Genomic DNA, 19,771 nt, shown 5'->3' with positions numbered 1-19,771 from the left:
TTTTTGTTGTTGGTGTGTTTAAAATGATGTTCAAACATCCATATTTATAGGAAAATTCGAATCTGGTAGTTGTAATTTTGCTATGAATTTACGACGAAAATTAATTAGGTGGGCAAAAAAAACGTGTAACACCTATAAAGTTGGTGGATTCAAAAATTTCCTCGCTAAATACACGTAAACTATTCCCTCGTAAATACCACGCAAAGTTTACGTCGTATTTAAGAGGAAATAGTTTTTCCTCGTAAAATACTCGTAAAATTACATCCACTTTACGATGAAACAGTTTTGTCGTTACGTTACGAGGAAATAACGATGTCTTTATTTTTTCACGTAAATTCGTCGTAAACTCGACGCAAATTTACGAGGATTGTTTTTCCTCGTTAATTTTCGTCGTTAAGCTTGTGTTTTCTTGTAATGATTATCAAGAAGATTCAACTGATGAAAGTGATGATGGATCTCAGGCTAGTCAGCATGGTAGAAACTACAACCGCAGGCGACCAGCTACTGATAACCTAGGCAATCTCAAGCTTAGAATCCCTCCATTCCATGGGAAGAATGATCCTGATGCTTACTTAGAGTGGTAGAAGAAGATTGTACTGGTTTTCAATTGCCAGCAGCTCACGGAGGAGAGAAAAGTGAGATTAGCAGCTACTGAATTCTGTGGATATGCTATTAGCTGGTGGGATCAGATTGCTACTACCAGGACACGCAATGGAGAGCCTCAATTACTTCCTGGTTTGAGATGAAAACTGTGATGAAGAAGAGATTTGTTCCTAAACACTATGGAAGAAATCTACACCAGAAGTTGAGAAGGCTTTCTCAAGGGTCTAAGAGTGTAGAGGACTATCACCAGGAGATGGAAACACTTATGTTAAAAGCTGATTTAGAAGAAGGTGTAGAAGCTACTATGGCTAGATTCCAAGGAGGTCTTAACAGAGATATACAAGATAGGGTGGAGCTACAAGAGTATGAGGACATGGATGAACAGCTACATAAGGCTATTTTGATTGAGCAGCAGAACAAGAGGAAGATCTCTACCCGGTCTTCATACACTCCTACTTCAAAACCGGCCTACTCCAGGGAAGATAAGCCAGGGGATAAGTCCAAGGACGGTTCTTCTTCAGTAGAGACCAAGAGAGATGACAAGGGTAAAGGAGTAGCCACATCTACTAAGACCAGGAACATTAAGTGTTTCAAGTGTCATGGCTTTTGTCACTATGCTAATGAGTGCACCAACAAGAAGGTGATGACTATCTTAGCCAACGGGGAGGTGATATCTGAAGAGGAGGACGCCGGCCAAGAGTCAGATGAGGAAGGCGTGGAGTACCCTGTCCGAGGAGAGCTACTAGTCACCAGGAGACTTCTCAATGCTCAACCTAAGGCCAAAGAAGATGAGCAAAGGGAAAACTTGTTCCACACCAGATGCTTGGTTCAAGAAAAGGTTTGCAGCTTGATCATTGATGGAGGAAGCTGTACTAATGTAGAAAGTGCTGAGTTGGTAGAGAAATTGGGTCTTCAAGTGTTTAAGCATCCTAAACCATATCTCTTACAATGGATCAATGATGAGGGTGGATTAAAGATCACCAAGCAAGTGAAGGTCTTGCTATCAGTGGGAAAGTACCAGGAGGACGACCATGTCAGTATGATAAGAGATCAGTACATGATGGCTTTACCAACAGATACACTTTTATCCATAAGGAGAAACAAGTTACCCTGGCGCCAATGACCCCTCAGGAGGTACACCAGGATCAGATGCATCTCAAAATGAAGAGAGGAGAGTCCAAGGCCGCCAGCAAGTACTTGCTTCTTGAAGAGACTAGCCAGGTAAGTAAACTCAACCTCTTTGCTACTGCTAAAGATATCAAACTGCTGTGATTGAACAATCAAATTTGATACTAGTGGTTTATAAAGAATTGTTGAGCTCTACTACTAACCCTGCTCCTGAGATTCCAGAGGAGATTGAGTGCCTTTTGCAGGAGTATAGAGATGTGTTCCCAGAGGACAACCCAATAGGTCGTTAGAGGAATAGAGCACCAGATTGATTTTGTACCAGGAGCTACTTTACCAAACCGTCCAGCATACAGGCCCAACCCTGTGGAGACCAAGGAGCTTCAGAAACAAGTCAATGAGCTAATGGAGAAGGGACATATCAGGGAGAGTATGAGTCTTTGTGCTGTACCTGTTCTCTTGGTGCCCAAAAAAGATGGAAGTTGGAGGATGTGTGTGGACTGCAGAGCCATCAACAACATAACAGTTAAGTACAGGCATCCTATTCCTCGCTTAGATGATATGTTAGATGAGTTACATGGTTCATGTGTCTTTTCTAAAATTGATTTAAAGAGTGGTTACCACCAGATTAGAATGAAAGAAGGAGATGAGTGGAAAACTGCTTTTAAAACTAAGCTAGGATTGTATGAATGGCTTGTGATGCCTTTTGGGCTTACTAATGCACCTAGTACTTTCATGAGATTAATGAATCATGTCTTGAGAGATTTGAAAGGACGATTTGTAGTTGTTTACTTTGATGATATCCTGATTTACAGCAAGACTATGAAAGAACATGTTAACCACTTGAAACAAGTTCTAGATGTGCTTAGAAAAGAAAATCTGTATGCTAACTATAAGAAGTGTTCTTTTGGCACATATAACCTTGTCTTTTTAGGTTTCGTTGTGACTTCACAGGGCATACATGTTGATGAGGAAAAGGTGAAAGCTATCAGGGAGTGGCCGATTCCTAAATCTATTGGAGAGGTCAGGAGCTTTCATGGACTCGCTGGCTTCTACAGGAGGTTTTTGAGAGATTTCAGTACAGTTGCAGCACCACTGACTGAAGTAATCAAAAAGAGTGTAGGTTTCACTTGGGGACCAACCCAAGAAGATGCATTTCAAATGCTAAAAGAGATCGTAACAAGTGCTCCCTTACTTGCACTTCCTGACTTTTCTAAAACTTTTGAAATTGAATGTGATGCATCTGGTATTGGAATTGGAGCTTTGTTGATGCAAGATAAGAAACCTATAGCTTACTTCAGTGAGAAACTAGGAGGCGCCACGTTGAACTATCCTACCTATGATAAGGAGCTGTATGCCTTGGTGAGAGCTTTACAAGTGTGGCAACATTACTTGTGGCCTAAGGAGTTTGTGATCCATACAGATCATGAATCCCTTAAACATCTCAAAGGGCAACAGAAGCTGAACAAGAGACATGCCAGGTGGGTGGAGTTCATTGAGACCTTTCCTTATGTCATCCACTACAAGAAAGGTAAGGAGAATGTAGTGGCTGATGCACTCTCCAGAAGGTATACTCTTTTATCTTCAATGGAAACTAAAGTCTTAGGATTTGAACATATCAAATCTTGCTATGCTAATGATCCTGAGTTTAAAGATGTGTTTAGAGAATCTGAGAAACATGCTAGTGGAAAATTCTACCAAGTAAAAGGATTTCTTTTCTATGATAACCGCCTGTGTGTTCCTAATGGTTCTTTGAGAGAATTGTATGTTAGGGAAGCTCACGCAGGAGGGCTGATGGGACACTTTGGAGTCGCCAAAACACTCTCCACCTTGCAGGAGCACTTCTACTGGCCGAGTATGAAGAAAGAAGTGGAGCGTGTGTGCTCAAGGTGTGTCGTGTGCAAACAAGCCAAGTCTAAGGTCCAACCAACAGGTTTGTATACACCTCTCCCTATTCCTATTGCACCATGGATTGATATCTCTATGGACTTTGTCTTAGGATTGCCTAGGACTAGGAAAGGAAGAGATAGTATCTTTGTGGTTGTTGATAGATTTTCTAAGATGGCTCACTTCATACCTTGTCATAAATCTGATGATGCATCTTTGGTAGCTGATCTATTCTTTCGAGAAGTTGTTAGATTACATGGTATGCCTAGGACTATAGTTTCTGATAGAGATACTAAGCTCCTTAGCTATTTCTGGAAAACTCTGTGGGGAAAGTTGGGAACTAAGCTATTGTTTTCAACTACTTGTCATCCCCAAACTGATGGTCAAACTGAATCAGTCAATAGGACATTGTCTACTCTTTTGCGTGCCATCATTAAGAGTAACATTAGGACATGGGAGGATTGTTTACCACATGTAGAATTTGCATATAACAGAGCAGTGCATTCAGCTACTAAACTCTCACCTTTTCAAGTAGTTTATGGTTTTAACCCATTGTCTCCTCTTGATTTATTTGCTTTACCTTTAAAAGAACAAACTAACTTTGATGGCAAGCAAAAGGCCGAGTTTGTTTTGTCTTTGCATGAACAGGTCAGGAAGAACATTGAGGAGAGGACCAAGATGTATGAGAGACAGAAGAACAAGGGGCGCAAGGAGCTAGTACTTGATGCAAGGAGCTAGTACTTGAACTGGGTGATCTTGTGTGGATTCACTTGAGAAAAGAGAGGTTTCCTGTTGAGAGGAAATCAAAGTTGCTACCAAGGAAAGATGGACCTTTCAGAGTGCTGGAGATAATCAACAACAATGCCTACCAGATCGATCTTGAAAGGAAATACACAATCAGTTTTACTTTCAATGTTTCTGACTTGGATCCTTTTATTGCAGATGATTTGGATTTGAGGTCAAATCCTTTTAAAGGAGGAGGGGATGGCGTAGCCATGACCAGAGACATAGAAGAGGAGCTGAGAGAGACTGATGAGGATGAGCCAAGTGATGAGACTGCCGTAGAAGAGAGATGTGAAGCTGAGGATACTGAAGAGAACCAGAACCAGAGTGAGACATCATGTGAGCCAACCAGTGTGTGGAGTGGACCAACTACTAGATCAAGGCTGAGAGAACAAGAGGAGAGGCTCCAGGAGATAGCCAAAATCGTGGGTCTTGGATCAAGACAAGGAGATCAAGATAAACCAGCCTGTTGGTTTAATTTAATTACTTTGTAAGGGCTTTGGTTATTGGGCTTTCATTTAATTTAAACCAAAGACAATTAGGATTTTAAATAAACCAATTTCGTGGGTTTAGGATTAGAATTAGAATTAGAATTAGAATTAAACCATCTTGGTTTACTTCTAGGGTTTTTTTTGTCGATTTCTTTAAGAACATGAGGGAGGCAGCTTTGCTTTCTCAACTTTCAATCTAAGAATTAATTCAGTCAACTTCGTTGTCTTGTCTCTAGCTTTCTCTGTTCAGCTCAAGAACATTGATCTCACTTAAAGGAAGGAATTCCTGTGAATCCCTCATCTTAGACAATACAAGGTTTGAGTAGCAAACCATCCTTGGCGCCAACCCACAGGCTCAGGGAGACGTCCATAGTTCAAAGGAGAGCTAGTAGCCTCTTAGAACGCCCCCTATCCATCCACCTTCAAATGATCCAGAGTTTAAGCCATACCCAGGCTGCACCATAATCAATTCCAAAATTCTCTATACGATACCTGTCCGTCAAGAGCTTTAATCTTAAAACGTCGATTACTTGGCTCGATCGGTAGCGCTTGTGAAAGATAACTTCACATTATCGTGCTAATCCCAGCCCACACGATGATACAAATAATCACCGGTATTTAAAGACCAATAACATCAAAGGTTACGAAGGTACGAGAGGAAAACTATTTTGAATTTCATGAACGATTCTTGAATCAAGTGACTTTAATGCTATTGTTGATTTTTTTTTTTTGACAACAATTAAAACAACTCTATGATAACACTACCGGTTCGGATAGTCAAACCTGAGGCGTCGAATCAACATATAACATAGCAGATGGAAAGCTCTTCGCACCATGTGTCTGTCCATGTACTATGTGCCTTTGGAATATGTCTGATCTTGAAATTAGGGAAGAAAATCTTATTACGGCTGAATTCTTCCATTTGGCCATCAGCGCTAGCCATGCTATTGTTGATGAGAATTGATTTTCAAAGGACTAGAGAATTATGAGTTTGTAAATTGACCAAAATATCTTTCAAAAAAAAAGAATTGACCAAAATTTATATTATAATAGTTGAGTTTTTGCTCACTCCTCAGCTCGCCATGTCAGCGTTTCGTGGGTCCCACTTTTAAAAAGTGGGAAAAAATGTCAAGTTCATGGCTTGAACCCGGGTTATTGAGATATAAATACCAACATTTATACCATTAAACTAAATGATACTTTGTACATTGATGGCCGAACCTAATATATATTTATGAAAGTAATACATGAACATGTGGAGAAACTGAATTAAAATTTGCGGGCAAATCCGTTATGTCCAGGGCTCTGACCTTACCAAAGAAACAACTCGAGTCATTATCCGTCTCCTCATTGATCTGTAAGAAACAATCAACACATAATTCCTTTTATATTACTGTCTATATTGTGCTAACATCAATAAACAAAAATATTTTCTACCCAAGATTTTGTGGTTGTTTATTTATCTCCCTTACTTATCAATCTAATTTTACATAAATCTTTATTTTACGGCTTAAAAGAAACCACAATAACCCAAATAATCAAAACACCAAAAACTGGAATCCCAAAAAGACGAATCATTAATGATCACCTCTATTTTTGTCTAATCTTACAAATAAAGTTCAAAACAAATATATCAAACCAGTCAACTCAATTAAAACTCAACGACACATACATTGAGCCAACTAAACAAATACAAATTACAAAGCCAGCTATTTAACAATTTACAAACTTACTTTCGCAGATGCTTACGAAGAAGATGAAGACGACAACCAAGATCCGTGAAATTACATAAACAAAAAAGCTGAGTAAATTACTAACTCTGATAAAAACAACTAACAATGATTTTTGTTTACATATTACGCATCAAATAAAAGAGAAACAAACACAGCCACACTAGGAGATACAAGAGACAATCCCAACAGACACAAAGGCAGCAACAACATCTCCACTTGCTCACTCCTCTTGCCTTATAAAAATAGCTTACATGTTCAATGTAAACAGGACAATGCTATTGTCTTCTTATGAGAAATACATATATTCGTTTAAAACCCATTAAGCCCAAATACTAATTGTCACTAATTTTATAGTTATTTCTACAAGTCTTCATATATTTGTTTTAAAGGTCCGGTAAAAGCAACAAGTTTAAAAATAAGAAAAACATATAATCAAAATAATAAGAACAAATTTTTTTTTTACTTAATACACACAACTTACACAACTAAACTGGAGAAAAAATATCCAGAAACAAAAGGTATTCTCAACAACCTTAATATAATTTATGTAATCTCAACAGTATAAGTAACAAATTAAAAAGACAAACAAACAATAAGTTTCAGTGACATAGAAAACAACACCACGAACTATATCAATCACATTACTAACACAGTTTAGTTCTTCGTGAGTGCAGAACAGTGCATACACAGTTCATCATCACAACTCTAACCCTATAACAATAAAAAAACTTGAAAAACAATGATCAACCCAAAACGCAAAATTCACAGCTACAATAACCCTAACAAATATTGAGATGAAACAAAAACTCTTTTCACAACTCCGCTATTGCGCGGAGGCAATGCCCCTAGTAAAATCAATGCTCTAGAAAATGAATATGCTCCAACATTTTTGATCATGTGGGTTTTACGGCCCATAACATGGTCAAGGGGCCCAGGTCCGAAGCCCGGTGGGGACAAATTGACAATGCTCATCGTGCTTAGGTAATCTGTTTCCCAAACGGGAATGGCGGAACACGCAAAAACGACGCGTTTTTAAGATTCCATTACCAAATACGCAGAGATTGTGCGCATACATGACATTGATCTCTTGTAAGAATCGCATTCACTTCTTCCGCCATATTCAATCTTCCTCTGCTGCATCTACTTCTTTTCTCTTGGGGGGTTTCTGGAGCCTACTACAGCTGATTTAGATCTGTTTCTGTAAGTTTGTCTCACAAAGTCTCCTCCTTTGATCTAATTTCAATCAAAGTTCTCCTCTTTTGATTAAGGGCTAGCATAAAAACTTATCCTTTTCTATGATTGCTTCACTGTTATTAAGTTACGATCTGATTTGCAGGTTAGTTGCGTTTGGTTAAAGTCAATAGAGTAGAAAGTTATAGAGAAATGGATAAAGAGAAATCTCCAGCAGCACCTTGTGGAGGTCGTCTCCCTCCTCCATCTCCCTCAGGTCGCTCCTCACCCTTCTCAGACGCTAACCGGTTGAGCCACGATATGAGCCGTATGCTCGAACACCCACCTAAGAAGATTGGTCACCGTCGAGCTCATTCGGAGATCCTCACTCTCCCTGATGACTTGAGCTTTGATTTTGATCTTGGTGTGGTTGGTGGTAGTGCTGATGTACCTTCTTTCTCCGATGACACTGAAGGAGGAGACTTGATGTCTATGTATCTTGATATGGATAAGTTTAACTCTTCTACTGCTACTTCTTCGGCTCAAGTGGGGGAGCCATCAGGAACTGCTTGGAAAAATGAGCCGATGATGCCTCAGAATAGTTTTGGGGAAAGGCCAAGAGTTAGGCATCAACACAGTCACTCTATGGATGGAACGTTGAACATCAGTGAGATGCTTATGTCTGGAAATGAAGAAGATTCTGTAGTTGATGCTAAGAAGTCCATGTCTGCTGCTAAACTCGCTGAGCTTGCTCTCGTCGATCCAAAACGTGCTAAGAGGTTTGATTGTCTATCTTCATGCTAACATTCTTTTATTGTGAGTGGAACATGATTTGTGTTTTTGTGGGTCTTACAATTAGGATATGGGCAAACAGGCAGTCTGCGGCGAGGTCAAAAGAAAGGAAGACGAGATACATATTTGAGCTTGAGAGGAAAGTACAGACTTTGCAGACAGAAGCTACAACTCTCTCAGCTCAGCTTACTCTCTTACAGGTTGGTTTTCAAGTCAGTCTACTCTATTTTTTGTGGGTTTTAAAAACGTTCACTCTTTTCTTTCTGTTTGTTCAGAGAGATGCAAATGGTTTGACTGTTGAAAACAACGAGCTGAAGCTGCGGTTGCAAACAATGGAGCAGCGGGTTCAGTTGCAGGATGGTGAGGCTCCTTTTTCACAAAACACTTTACTTTTCCCACTTGGAGAAATTTCATCACCATTTTGGTGTGAACACTACTCTTTTCTTTTGGCACAGAACTAAACGAAGCACTTAAGGAGGAAATCCATCATCTGAAGGCGTTGACTGCCCAAGTTGCCTCAAACGGTGCATCATCAGCGATGAACTATGGTTCGTTTGGATCAAACCAGCAATTCTATTCCAACAATCAGACAATGTTAGCCGCACAACAGCTCCAGCAACTGCAGATTCATTCACAGAAACAGCATCAACAACAACAACAACAACAGCAGGAGTTTCAGTTTCAACAGCAACAGTTTCTGCATCATCGCCTTGGACAGCAAGAACAACGAAATGGAAGTGGGGAGATGAGAAAGCAGAAGCCAGACCAGATGGAGAGCTGAGAAATAATGAATACTATGTGCACTTTAGTGAGAGGTACATCCATCCATCCATTGCAGTCTATGAATACTTGGGATTGTTGCATTATAGGGCTTAGCTAATGTGTGACTTGACCTACAGGGTATTGATGTTATGTTCTAAGCAAAAGCCTTTTGGTACATCATTGAGGAATACATTTTGGATATAGCCCAAAGAAACATTATGAGCTGTTTGGATTTGGTTTGTGTCCAAGTACGTAAAATGTCTTTAATTACATTCAAATTTGCTAATTTGTTATAAATCATAAAATATAACCACAATTGCCAACATCATGTTTGATGTATATTTATATTCTCAAATTTCAGTGCCTTGTAATATATAACATTTAGACTAAGTTATATGTTATACATCAAAATTTCATATTGATTGACATAGTTTTTTAAAAAAAAATTATTCACAGGCTTAGTAAGAGATTTGAAGTTCTTATAGCAAGCAAAACATACAATCTAACCAAAAGTATATGCTGCTTACTTTTATTATTGAAGTTAGTCTTGGTAAATATCAAATCATTTCATTAAATACTATTATGATAGGATCATGAAAGCCACATGATTAGTCAACACCAACTCCATCTAGAGATTGTTATGATCTTTAAGAACATTTGTCTTCTTACAAAATATGCAACGATCAATACAGACCGCAAAAAAATATTCAGCCGACTAGTTGTTGTCAAACACTGTCCACCAGATTTAGATACTACACTAAACACAGAAACAAAAAAACAATAGTCTTTCTTTTTCTGTGGACAATGTTAAGTGAAAGAGACAGAGAAGGAAAGAAGCAACGTGAGCCGCAGAACCAGAAGAAGAGTGGAGCCTGCCTACAACTACATGGCCCAGCTGTAAGAAGCAAGGATGTGGGTTCTTTTGATACGCAGAATCATAAAACCTCCTTATCTTATTCTCTTCCCACCAATCACTCCCTCAACTTGAACACTAACCAAAACTGTTTCTCTTTCTTTGCTCTCAAGTTTCGTCTCCATTTGTCTAAGGGAAGAAACACAAAAGGCAGAGAGAGCTTCCTTTCTTTTGTAAGTTCCTCTGATTTTCAAGATGAAGATACAGTGTGATGTATGTGAGAAAGCTCCTGCTACACTGATATGTTGTGCCGATGAGGCTGCTTTGTGCGCTAGTTGCGACGTTGAGGTTCACGCAGCCAATAAGCTCGCTAGCAAACACCAGCGCCTCTTTCTTGATTCTCTCTCCACCAAGTTCCCTCCATGCGACATCTGCCTTGTAAGTAAAAATAATCTCCTCTTCTCCTTTTGTCTCTTTGTTCATGATCTGTATTAGTAAACGTTTTTCGAGTGGGATCTCAAGAAATTTGTTTAGTTATTAGTTAGCAAAGATTTAGAGGTTAGGGGATTTCAAGAAACAATAAGTTCAAGGTTTGCTTAGGCATCTCTTTCTTGTGTGTTGACTTGCAGGAGAAGGCAGCTTTCATATTCTGTGTTGAGGATAGAGCTCTTCTCTGTAGAGACTGCGATGAGGCCACCCATGCGCCTAACACTCGCTCTGCTAATCACCAGAGGTTCTTGGCTACTGGAATCCGAGTCGCTCTGAGTTCCACTAGTTGCAGTCAAGAAGTGGAGATGAATCATTTCGACCCACCTAACCAGCAGATACTCTCTAAACCAACAATTCAACAGTCTGCTGCTCCATCTCCTCCATGGGCTGGCGATGAGTTCTTCCGTTATTCTGATCTTGAGTGCAGTAATAAGGTGAGAAATGGTTTTACCAAATATGTGAGTTTGTGCTTATTTTAACATGTTTATGTGTATCACTTTTTGTGCGTCAGCAGAAAGAGCCGCTTGATCTTGGTGAGCTGGACTGGCTGGCAGAGATGGGTTTCTTTGGGGACCAGCCTGATCAAGAAGCTCTACCGGCAGCTGAAGTTCCTGAGCTCTCGGTTTCACATTTGCCTCATGTTCATTCCTACAATAGACCCATGAAGTCCAATGTTTCCAACAAGAAGCCCAGGCTTGAGATTCGGTATGATGATGATGATGATGATGATGAACAGCACTTCCTTGTCCCTGACATAGGCTAAAGTCTTGATGAAACTAGATAATATATAGCATTTGCTTCGCATATGTACCTACACACACTCATCTTTTGCCTTTGCCTTGCTTTCTCTGTGATCTGATTCAAACCAGTAATATATGTATCGGCATGTTAGTCTTAAACTTTGAAAAAACTGTTCTTATTATTAGCAAGGGATGCCTTGAACTTAAACATATATGTCTTTACACAAAAACGGAGCCATTGATTTAAACCAAACATCAGAAAACAAGAATACATAAGCGAACACAGATTACATGGAGAAAGCTTGAGGGGTGTTTTTATTTTTTTTACTTCCCTTCAAGAAAGCTGTGAACTTCAGCATCGGTGGGAAGAGCTGGAATGGCTCCTTTCTTGGTCGTGGTGATTGCTCCACAAGCGTTTGCGAATCTTAGCACCTTTCTCAATCTCTCTTCGTCCTGTTACATTACATAAATGAAGTTTAGAACCTTATATTACTATCATTTTTAACCACAAGAGAATGAATGCACATTGAGTTGGGTACTTACCTCGAGAATGGATTGATCCTCAGCAATCTTGTTTAGGAGAGCACCAACAAAGGAATCTCCAGCTCCGGTTGTATCCACGGCGTTCACATGGAAAGGGTCAACCGATCCACGGAAAGTCTACACAGTTTTTAGTGGGAGTAAGAAAAGTCATTGACGTAGTAAACAAGTATACGAACCGGTTTCATGCTCATCTAATTAGGCAAATAAGAAAAAAGCTAAAGTAACAAAGAACCTTAGAGATCACGACTTTTGTGACCCTTAATTGATTACTTGACCAATAATAATGTTTTGGAGGGTCCACGAGAAGCAATTTTTAATTTAGCAGTTGGTGAGATCTACCAAACGAACTCATAACCCACCCAATATTAAAGTAAATAGCACAAAATGATTCCTGCATAAGTTTTATATATTATCCCTCTCTTTTGTTCTTGTTCTGACTATATATTTAAATACGTTTCTCGAATCCTTTCCAAAAACATGTTAATATAAAAGTAATTCCTAAAATTATAGATTCTATAGACACTACTAGTTTTGCGTTATGGCATCACCTCATGGTCACAACCAAGAGACAACTCATGTTGATGATGATTGTTAATGCAGTATGTTAGTGTGTTTACCTTGGCGTAATACCGGCATCCCTTTTCACCGAGAGTGACAAGCAAGAGCTTCAAGTTGGGATGCCACAAGGACATTGCGGTTTCATCATCGATTTTGTTGCTTCCAGTTAGAAACTCTAGCTCGACGTCGCTGACCTTGATGATCTCAGCCTTGTCCCAGATACTCATGATCTGTGTCTTGGCTTCTTCGTTTGATGGCCACAGAGGCTCCCTGAGGTTCGGGTCATAGGAAAGAATGGCTCCGGCTTCTTTCGCCACTTCCATGGCCTTCAAGTGAGCTGATCTACATGGCTCCACTATTAAGCTTATTGATCCATAGTGAAACACTTTAGCCTGCATGATTGGTCATAAAATTAAACCTTAGCCAGTTTGGTACACCTCAAAACTCACAAAATAATACCAACTTTGGTCATAAGGAATCATTATGACGGGGACCCATTTTAATATATGATACTGTGTGTTTCGAATATTAACTACGATGGGGTCAAATCAATCAAAATATCAAACTGTTGAAGAAAAGCAAAAGGTCCCTGCCATTGATATTAGCTGTAAAGGTAAAAACATTTAAGCAAAAATATTCAACCAGGAGATAATTTCACCATCACCATAAAGATGGACTATACTGTACTATGTTGATACATGAACATTATAATATGGCCAGCCCTAAAATTAATAGGACTTACACAATTGTAGACTAGGAGCTAAATAATCAATACATATATATACATATATATTATTATTTATATATATATATATATATATATTAATATACATGGATGCAGAGTTAACAACTTGGTTTATATAGTCAACATGAATCTGTAAATTTTTTGGTGTCAAAAAAAAAAATATATATATATTACTATTATTTTTCTTTCTGAAACTTTCATATATATATTTCTATCAATTTTGTGCAAATAATTGATACATATTAACTAATTAAATGGCAGAACAGAAATGTTTCATTCACTAGATCACATCAATAAATCCAAAAATTCACATAAAATTCAATTCAGCTCAAGAAGAAGACAGATTTAGTTCACTGCTAAACTACTTAACAGTATATACAAAACATCACACACCTAATTTCCACAAATCTTTTTTTTTTCTTCTCTCATATTTCGGATAATAAAAACTAAGAAGTCAGTGACTTGGGGAAATCACGTGATAAAACACGTGGATCTATGCACATTCGTGGGAGAAAGATCAAAGAGACAAAAAGACCCGCGAAAAAAAAAAACGTAGTGAGATTAGAGAAAAAGTCACGGTCCGTGAATCTAGCATGGACACACATATATCCACAGTGAGATCGATCATCTTCTACGTTTAGTCCCAAGTAACTACTATAGATTTCTAAACACTCATGATTGGTCAAGATCTAGTCTAATCAGAGATTCAACGTACGGATCTGATGAGGTCGAGGTCGAGTTCGTCGGGACGGAGGAGCATATCGGCGCTAGGATTCCGGTAAAACATAAACTCCCGATCTCCGTCGGCACGCAACGTCACGAACGCCAAAGCCGTTCTAGCACCCGTGTCGAAGTTAATCCCCTGATCAGCGACGCCGTTCTCCCTCAGGATCCCAGCGAGCATGTGTCCGAACTCGTCGTCACCGAGCTTTCCGACGAAGGCGGATCGCCCGCCGAGTCGCGAAACGGCGATGGCGACGTTTGCCGGAGCGCCGCCGGGAGCTTTGAGGAAGCCAGGAGCTTCGGCGAGCGAAACGCCGGATTCGGTGGGGACGAAGTCGATGAGCATCTCGCCGAAGCTGACGATGAGTCCTTTCTCGCTGTTGGATGCAGCCATTGGGGAAGAGAACGAGATCTGTGGGATCGTTTAGATCAAATCGGAGAAGTGAAAGAGCGATAGAGGAGAGAGTAATATAAAAATGAAGGGGGAAGGAAGGATGGTTTTATATAGAAGGACGACGACGAGAGTTTTGTAACCGGTGGAGAAGGAAGTGTAATCATTTGATATAATAAATGTTTTTATGGATTTTCTTTAACAAATATCCATAATCCAGAAAATATCAAAATATTATCTTCCAAAAACACGAGTTTCTCTAATAAAATGCAAACAAATCTCTTCAAATCTTTTATTACCTTTTCAAATGTTTGCCTGAATCGTTGATTTTATTTTTCCTTGATCAAGATTAAAAGTCAAGATAATCGTATTATCAAGTAGTTATTACTAGGCCTTGGGACGGATCGGGTATGCGGACAACTTTAAGGTATCTAGATCTGGATCCTTATCCGGCGGATCCATAATTTTACTATCTTTATCCGGATCCGGGGTTCTCGGATATCCGGACGGCGGATATCCTTCTAAAAATTGTAATATCCGGCGGATATCCGGATCCGGATTTGGATCTTTAAAATAAATAAATAAATAATATTAATATATATATAGATATTAAAAATAATTTAAAAATAAAAAAATATATAATGTTTTTAATGATTTCAATGTATAATATTACAAAATTTACATAAAAATTTACGTATACAATTATAAAAATGAAAATATATTAAAAAGTTAGTTTTTATATATAAATATTACTATTTCTTAAATAATTATTAATAAAACTTACGGATCCGGATATCCAGACTAAAAAATCAAGATATCCGGATCCGGATCCGGCTTTGACGGATCCAACATTTTACTATCCGGATCCGGATTCGACCCCTCCGGATATCCGGATTTTCGGATTGGATCCGGATCGAATCTCGGATCGAATCTGGATCTCGGATAAAAATCCCAGGCCTAGTTATTACTCATTACGTCGATGATGACTACTAGCTAGAGTAAATAATAAACTTAGTACAGCCGATATATCATGATGCGTGATATCTTGTGGGATAATGACAAAAATACCAACAACATACTCTCGGGAAAAATGAAATTATTTCAATTTTACCAGTTTTGTTAATTATATAAATAATGGAATATATTAAATAAAAATATTTTTCATAAAATAAAATCATATACATTTTGGTTAATCAATGATAATTTTTTTTGGGAAATGGGATGTACCGATTTATAGATGATAACATTCAGCTTGTTGAAATTTTTGTTTTATATACGTCGCAAAGCTGACAAAAATATTTAAATCTAAAACAAAATGAAATGATTCACGTTCAAATAAACTAAGTCAAGCGTCACTGGCTGGTCGGTTTTGACAGGTTGTATTAATTTGATATTTTAGTCATGGATAATTAATCATGCCAATACTAAATAATCTGTGGACTCCAATATAATAAACACGGATATAAAAATCTCAAGATTAGTCTGAAAACACCTGAGAAAAGATCAAGATAACATCAATAAGTGAGTCATGTAAACCCAAAAGAGGTCCTTTAAGAACAAATATAACTCAGAACTCACCTCGAAATAAAGTATGTTATACTCACTGAGATCTCCATGCACCAGTTTGCACTTCTGATATAATGTTCTCATTTGGATTATCAACTGTACACAAAAAAAAAAAAAATCGAACGAAAAGATGTCAGCAAACTTCCCATTTATGATAGCAATGAGACCAATAAAGAGATTAAGCCACTCGCATGCCTCTAGATAAGACTCGCGTAACTTGTCTAGTGATAGTGCAGCATCCTTGAGACGCGGTGCAGCCCAGCCATCTCTTCCTGCAAATTTATATAATAAAATAAAAAAAATCTTAATTTGACTAGCTAACTGAAATATCTGTATATCATCATCTCTGTTTGAAACACCTGAAAATGATGAGAATTCTTGAATAAGTGACCAGAACAACAGATAATGCATTAGAGCGAACCTATAAACTCCATGACTAGAACATGAAGTCGTAGAAGTATAGGAACTGGACATCTCAAGATTAGTCTGAAATTTGATTCGTCATTATACGGTTTGATATGAATTTATGAACCATTTCACATAATTTTGCATGTGCAAGCTTGTTAAGAATCATTAGCACAGACTTCCAATATTATTGGGAACAAAACACAGTTGTTAAAGTGAGACTGTAAAGCTACAAAGGAAGAGGCTGCCAAGTGAGAGAGGTTTGTTCATGTTCTTCTGTTGATCTCCTTGTTGTGTTATTACCGTGGTTATCTGATCATGAAGGACTATAAGACTTTGACTGTGGCTGATTCACGAAGACTTTCTATGATTCATCTAGATGATAAAACATTTTTTTTGCTCAAAATACAATGTGTTGCTTTGTTACAAAATATTATCACACCGCAGAAAACACCGCCATTGTTACAAGTTACAACACATACTTGGCGGTCATAAATTTGCTTACATAACATAGTACAACTACAAAAGGAGAGGCTGCAAAGTGAGAGAGGTTTGTTCATGTTGTTCTGCTGGTCCCCTTGTTGTGCTGGCTTTGGTGGTTACGTGGTCATGGACGATCAAGAGCTTGAGCGTGGCTGATTCGCGCAGCCAAGTTGCTACCACCGAACCGCTTGATGTGAACCGTCCCATGTTGCATTTTGAGAGGTAGAACGGTGCGTCAATTCCCCTCAAAAGCGCTTCAACCGCTGGCCTTAGTGCTGCATCTCCGACCACTTTGCTGTGTTTCCCCCAACCAGTCAATATGCTGCCACACACAAGCATATCATAACATTTTGAAGCAACCATAAATTAGTATCTCCAAAGTAGTCCTCATGTAAGGCTAATAACTTAAACCTATCAAACTGCATGATAGTTATCACAAGTTTTTATTCAAAAAAAAAGATAGTTATCACAAGACAACCTAGCATCTATTTTGACAGAGATGACACTAGACTAGATTCTTGTAGTAAAATGGTAGGGAAAAACCGTTTACATTGGTAACTAAAAGGAAGAGCTGTATTACCTCAAAAGTTTAGGCAACTCATGACCTTCATAGACAATGGAGCGTATGTTTAGCAACCAAGCATGGACCATAGCACGTGCAGCACCAGAAGACATAAGGTGCAAGTCCAAGCAAGACTCAGACCACACGTTCTCCCAAACTTGTCTAGATCTTCCCTCAAGCGCCACCAGTTGCGCTCCTCGTTTCTACAAACAAAAACGTTTCCAAAAGTAAGCCTTCACACTAATAGTAACGCTTAGAAACTCCAAAACTCAGCCTCTACAATAACGGTTTGATTTTTACCTGACCAAAGTGCCAGAGCATGTCGGTAAGAGCATTGTAGAAGGCAGCAGCAGTCGAACCATCCATTTCATTTACTTTGTCGAATAAGCTCTGAGCCTGGAGCCACACATTCTCTCTGTGTCCCTTGAGAAGCCCATGAACAACACCATACACCTGATTATCAAACAGCCTGAGCTCCTCTAGCAGCACCGACGCATCTTCAAATGAGTTGCACCGACTACATCGATACACACACATGTCAACAAAAATAAGACTCCTCACCAAAATGCAGCCGCACAACGAAACCACATAGAAGAGATATCCAAGAAAAGGACAAACCTGCAAGCATTAAGAATGGCAGAGAAGGTTACAACATTCGGTTTTATTTCCAGCTGATGCATCTTGCGGATAACTTCCAATATAGAGGAGAGCTCATGCATACCCTCCTTACAATCTTTCTTCCCTCTGTTACTACTCTCTATCGTTAACTTCCCAAATATCTGCATCACCTGATTCTCCTCTGTTTCAGCCAATTTACTTAGAGAACAAGAAGGCAGCAAAGAAGACGATCCAACTCCACCATCTCCAGACTCAGCCAAGCACTCCACAGTCGCAGACCGACCAAAAGCATCGATTATAGAATTGTAAGTCACAACATTAGGACTAACCCCTTCCTTAGTCATCTCATCGATCAAAGAAACAGCAGAACCTACCAACCCATTCTTGCACAACGCATCGATCAACGCACTATACAAAACAACATCAGCTCTCAACCCCGCGCCTTTGAACTCCTTAAATATCTCCATCGCCTCCTTGTACAACCCTCCTTTCGAGTAGACATCGATCAACGTGGAGTAAGTCAGCAGATTCGGCGTCACGCGCTCACGCTTCATCTCAGCGAAAACGTTCTTCACTTCGAGGTAGTTTCTCTGCTTCCCGTAGCCTCCGAGAAGGGCGTTGTAAGTCACCACATCCTTCTTGATCCCCACGGAAGCCATCTCTCTCAACACATCCAACGCTTCTTTAGACCTCCCGAGCTTAGTGTATATCGAAAGCAGCGTGTTGTAAGAGACTCTATCCAGCGCAATGCCGAGGTACTTCATCTCGTCGAACAGGCCGAGAGCTTCATCGAACCGCCCGGCCTTCGCGAACCCGTCGATGACGGCGCTGTAGCTTACCACATTAGGCATGATTCTCTTGGAAGGCATCTGGGAGAGTATCTCGAAGGCCATATCCATCTTCCCGCCTTTGCAGATAGCATCCAAAAGCGTGTTGTAAGTGAACACGTCCTGCTCGATCCCTCGCTTGGACATCTCGTCGAAGAGGTTCCTGGCGGCCTCCCACAGCCCTCCTCTGCTGCAAACAGCGAGGAGGGAGTTGAAGGTGATCCTATCGGGCTGCACGTTGTTCCTCTGCATCTCGTCGAAGAACTCTGCCACTTGTTTAAACTCCATCCCTCCTTTGCCGCACGCGTCGATGACTGCGTTATAGGTGACGAGGTTGGGCCTCAAGTTGTAGCTTTTCATGGAGGTAAAGACAGAGATTGCTTCCTCGTGGAGCCCGCTTCTCCCGAAGGCACTGATGATTGCGGAGAAGGCGTAGACGGTGTTCCCGTACCCGCCTGATAAGGCCTTTTCGAAGACTCTTTTAGCGATGGAGACTTTGCCTAACCTGCCGAGAGTACCTATCATAGCGCTCGCTAACTTACCTTGCTCGATCTTCCTCCTCTCTCTGAGGACGGCGAACTCGTAGAAGGTAACGGCTTTATCGCACTCGCCTCTGTTCCCGAGCTCGCGGAGGATGAAAGTGTAGTCGTCGGAGCCGCGGAGCTTGGGTTCGAAGCTCGAGATGAGAGATTGGAACGTCTCGTCGTCCTCTCCGGAGAATGTTATCGCGCTCTGGAGGGCCTCTTCGGCGGCGGAGCTGTGGCGGGAGGAGGAGGTGGTGGTTTTGGGTCTGCCGAAATGCATCTTGGAGACGAACCGGGTGGATCGGCGGCCGGAGAAGTCGGAGGAGTCGGACTTGGGGGTTTGTAAAGGAGGAAACTTTGAGAGCTGGGCGGAGGAGGGTGAGGAGGCGGCGACTGAG

At 40.0% G+C, this 19,771-nt stretch overlaps 4 protein-coding genes and 1 pseudogene across 5 annotated transcripts; 3 read left to right on the top strand and 2 right to left on the bottom strand.

Annotated features, from left to right (window-relative positions):
• LOC106339059 overlaps window positions 1–5,163 on the top strand; it is an 11,830-nt pseudogene extending 6,667 nt beyond the window's left edge.
• Window positions 5,164–7,626: 2,463 nt separating this feature from the next.
• LOC106339262 (probable transcription factor PosF21) lies at window positions 7,627–9,731 on the top strand. The gene is made up of 6 exons (XM_013778049.1): window positions 7,627–7,822; window positions 7,959–8,571; window positions 8,652–8,784; window positions 8,860–8,944; window positions 9,040–9,399; window positions 9,484–9,731. The coding sequence occupies exons 2-5, from the start codon at window positions 8,006–8,008 to the stop codon at window positions 9,363–9,365; spliced, it is 1,110 nt and encodes a 369-aa protein (XP_013633503.1). The 5' UTR covers window positions 7,627–7,822; window positions 7,959–8,005; the 3' UTR covers window positions 9,366–9,399; window positions 9,484–9,731.
• Window positions 9,732–10,275: 544 nt separating this feature from the next.
• On the top strand, window positions 10,276–11,636 carry LOC106339269 (B-box zinc finger protein 25-like). Of its 2 annotated transcripts, none has more exons than XM_013778057.1 (3): window positions 10,276–10,637; window positions 10,829–11,122; window positions 11,200–11,613. In XM_013778057.1, exons 1-3 carry the CDS (start codon window positions 10,455–10,457, stop codon window positions 11,449–11,451), a joined length of 729 nt encoding a protein of 242 aa, XP_013633511.1. In that variant the 5' UTR covers window positions 10,276–10,454; the 3' UTR covers window positions 11,452–11,613. The 2 variants fall into 2 exon arrangements, with proteins under 2 accessions (XP_013633511.1, XP_013633512.1); XM_013778058.1 differs by having other exon boundaries at window positions 10,287–10,637; window positions 11,203–11,636.
• On the bottom strand, window positions 11,596–14,557 carry LOC106339265 (probable fructokinase-1). The gene is made up of 4 exons (XM_013778053.1): window positions 13,990–14,557; window positions 12,589–12,921; window positions 11,972–12,088; window positions 11,596–11,881 (listed from the first exon to the last, which is right to left on the bottom strand). Exons 1-4 carry the CDS (start codon window positions 14,389–14,391, stop codon window positions 11,753–11,755), a joined length of 981 nt encoding a protein of 326 aa, XP_013633507.1. The 5' UTR covers window positions 14,392–14,557; the 3' UTR covers window positions 11,596–11,752.
• A 2,172-nt stretch (window positions 14,558–16,729) lies between these two features.
• Window positions 16,730–19,771, bottom strand: LOC106339256 (pentatricopeptide repeat-containing protein At2g31400, chloroplastic-like; the record flags this gene model as incomplete). The annotated part of the gene is given in 4 exon segments (XM_013778040.1): window positions 16,730–17,164; window positions 17,423–17,607; window positions 17,705–17,921; window positions 18,023–19,771. Coding segments are annotated over 4 exon segments (2,437 nt in total), but the record flags the coding sequence as incomplete, so codon positions are not given.

The sequence above is a fragment of the Brassica oleracea genome, chromosome C4 (assembly GCF_000695525.1).
Source record: "Brassica oleracea var. oleracea cultivar TO1000 chromosome C4, BOL, whole genome shotgun sequence".
Classification (NCBI taxonomy): domain Eukaryota; kingdom Viridiplantae; phylum Streptophyta; class Magnoliopsida; order Brassicales; family Brassicaceae; genus Brassica; species Brassica oleracea.
This window is presented reverse-complemented; position numbering and strand designations above follow the sequence as displayed.

What these genes read in the sequence shown, in the direction of transcription:
- LOC106339262 (XM_013778049.1), top strand. Translation starts at nt 8,006, where the DNA reads ATGGATAAAGAGAAATCTCCAGCAGCACCTTGTGGAGGTCGTCTCCCT. An exon ending in GATCCAAAACGTGCTAAGAG is followed by an intron (nt 8,572 to 8,651) that starts GTTTGATTGTCT and finishes TCTTACAATTAG; the next exon opens with GATATGGGCAAACAGGCAGT. An exon ending in GCGGGTTCAGTTGCAGGATG is followed by an intron (nt 8,945 to 9,039) that starts GTGAGGCTCCTT and finishes CTTTTGGCACAG; the next exon opens with AACTAAACGAAGCACTTAAG.
- LOC106339265 (XM_013778053.1), bottom strand. Translation starts at nt 14,391, where the DNA reads ATGGCTGCATCCAACAGCGAGAAAGGACTCATCGTCAGCTTCGGCGAG. An exon ending in GATGCCGGTATTACGCCAAG is followed by an intron (nt 12,089 to 12,588) that starts GTAAACACACTA and finishes AAAACTGTGTAG; the next exon opens with ACTTTCCGTGGATCGGTTGA. An exon ending in AGGATCAATCCATTCTCGAG is followed by an intron (nt 11,882 to 11,971) that starts GTAAGTACCCAA and finishes GTAATGTAACAG; the next exon opens with GACGAAGAGAGATTGAGAAA.
- LOC106339269 (XM_013778057.1), top strand. Translation starts at nt 10,455, where the DNA reads ATGAAGATACAGTGTGATGTATGTGAGAAAGCTCCTGCTACACTGATA. An exon ending in CTCCATGCGACATCTGCCTT is followed by an intron (nt 10,638 to 10,828) that starts GTAAGTAAAAAT and finishes GTTGACTTGCAG; the next exon opens with GAGAAGGCAGCTTTCATATT. An exon ending in ATCTTGAGTGCAGTAATAAG is followed by an intron (nt 11,123 to 11,199) that starts GTGAGAAATGGT and finishes TTTGTGCGTCAG; the next exon opens with CAGAAAGAGCCGCTTGATCT.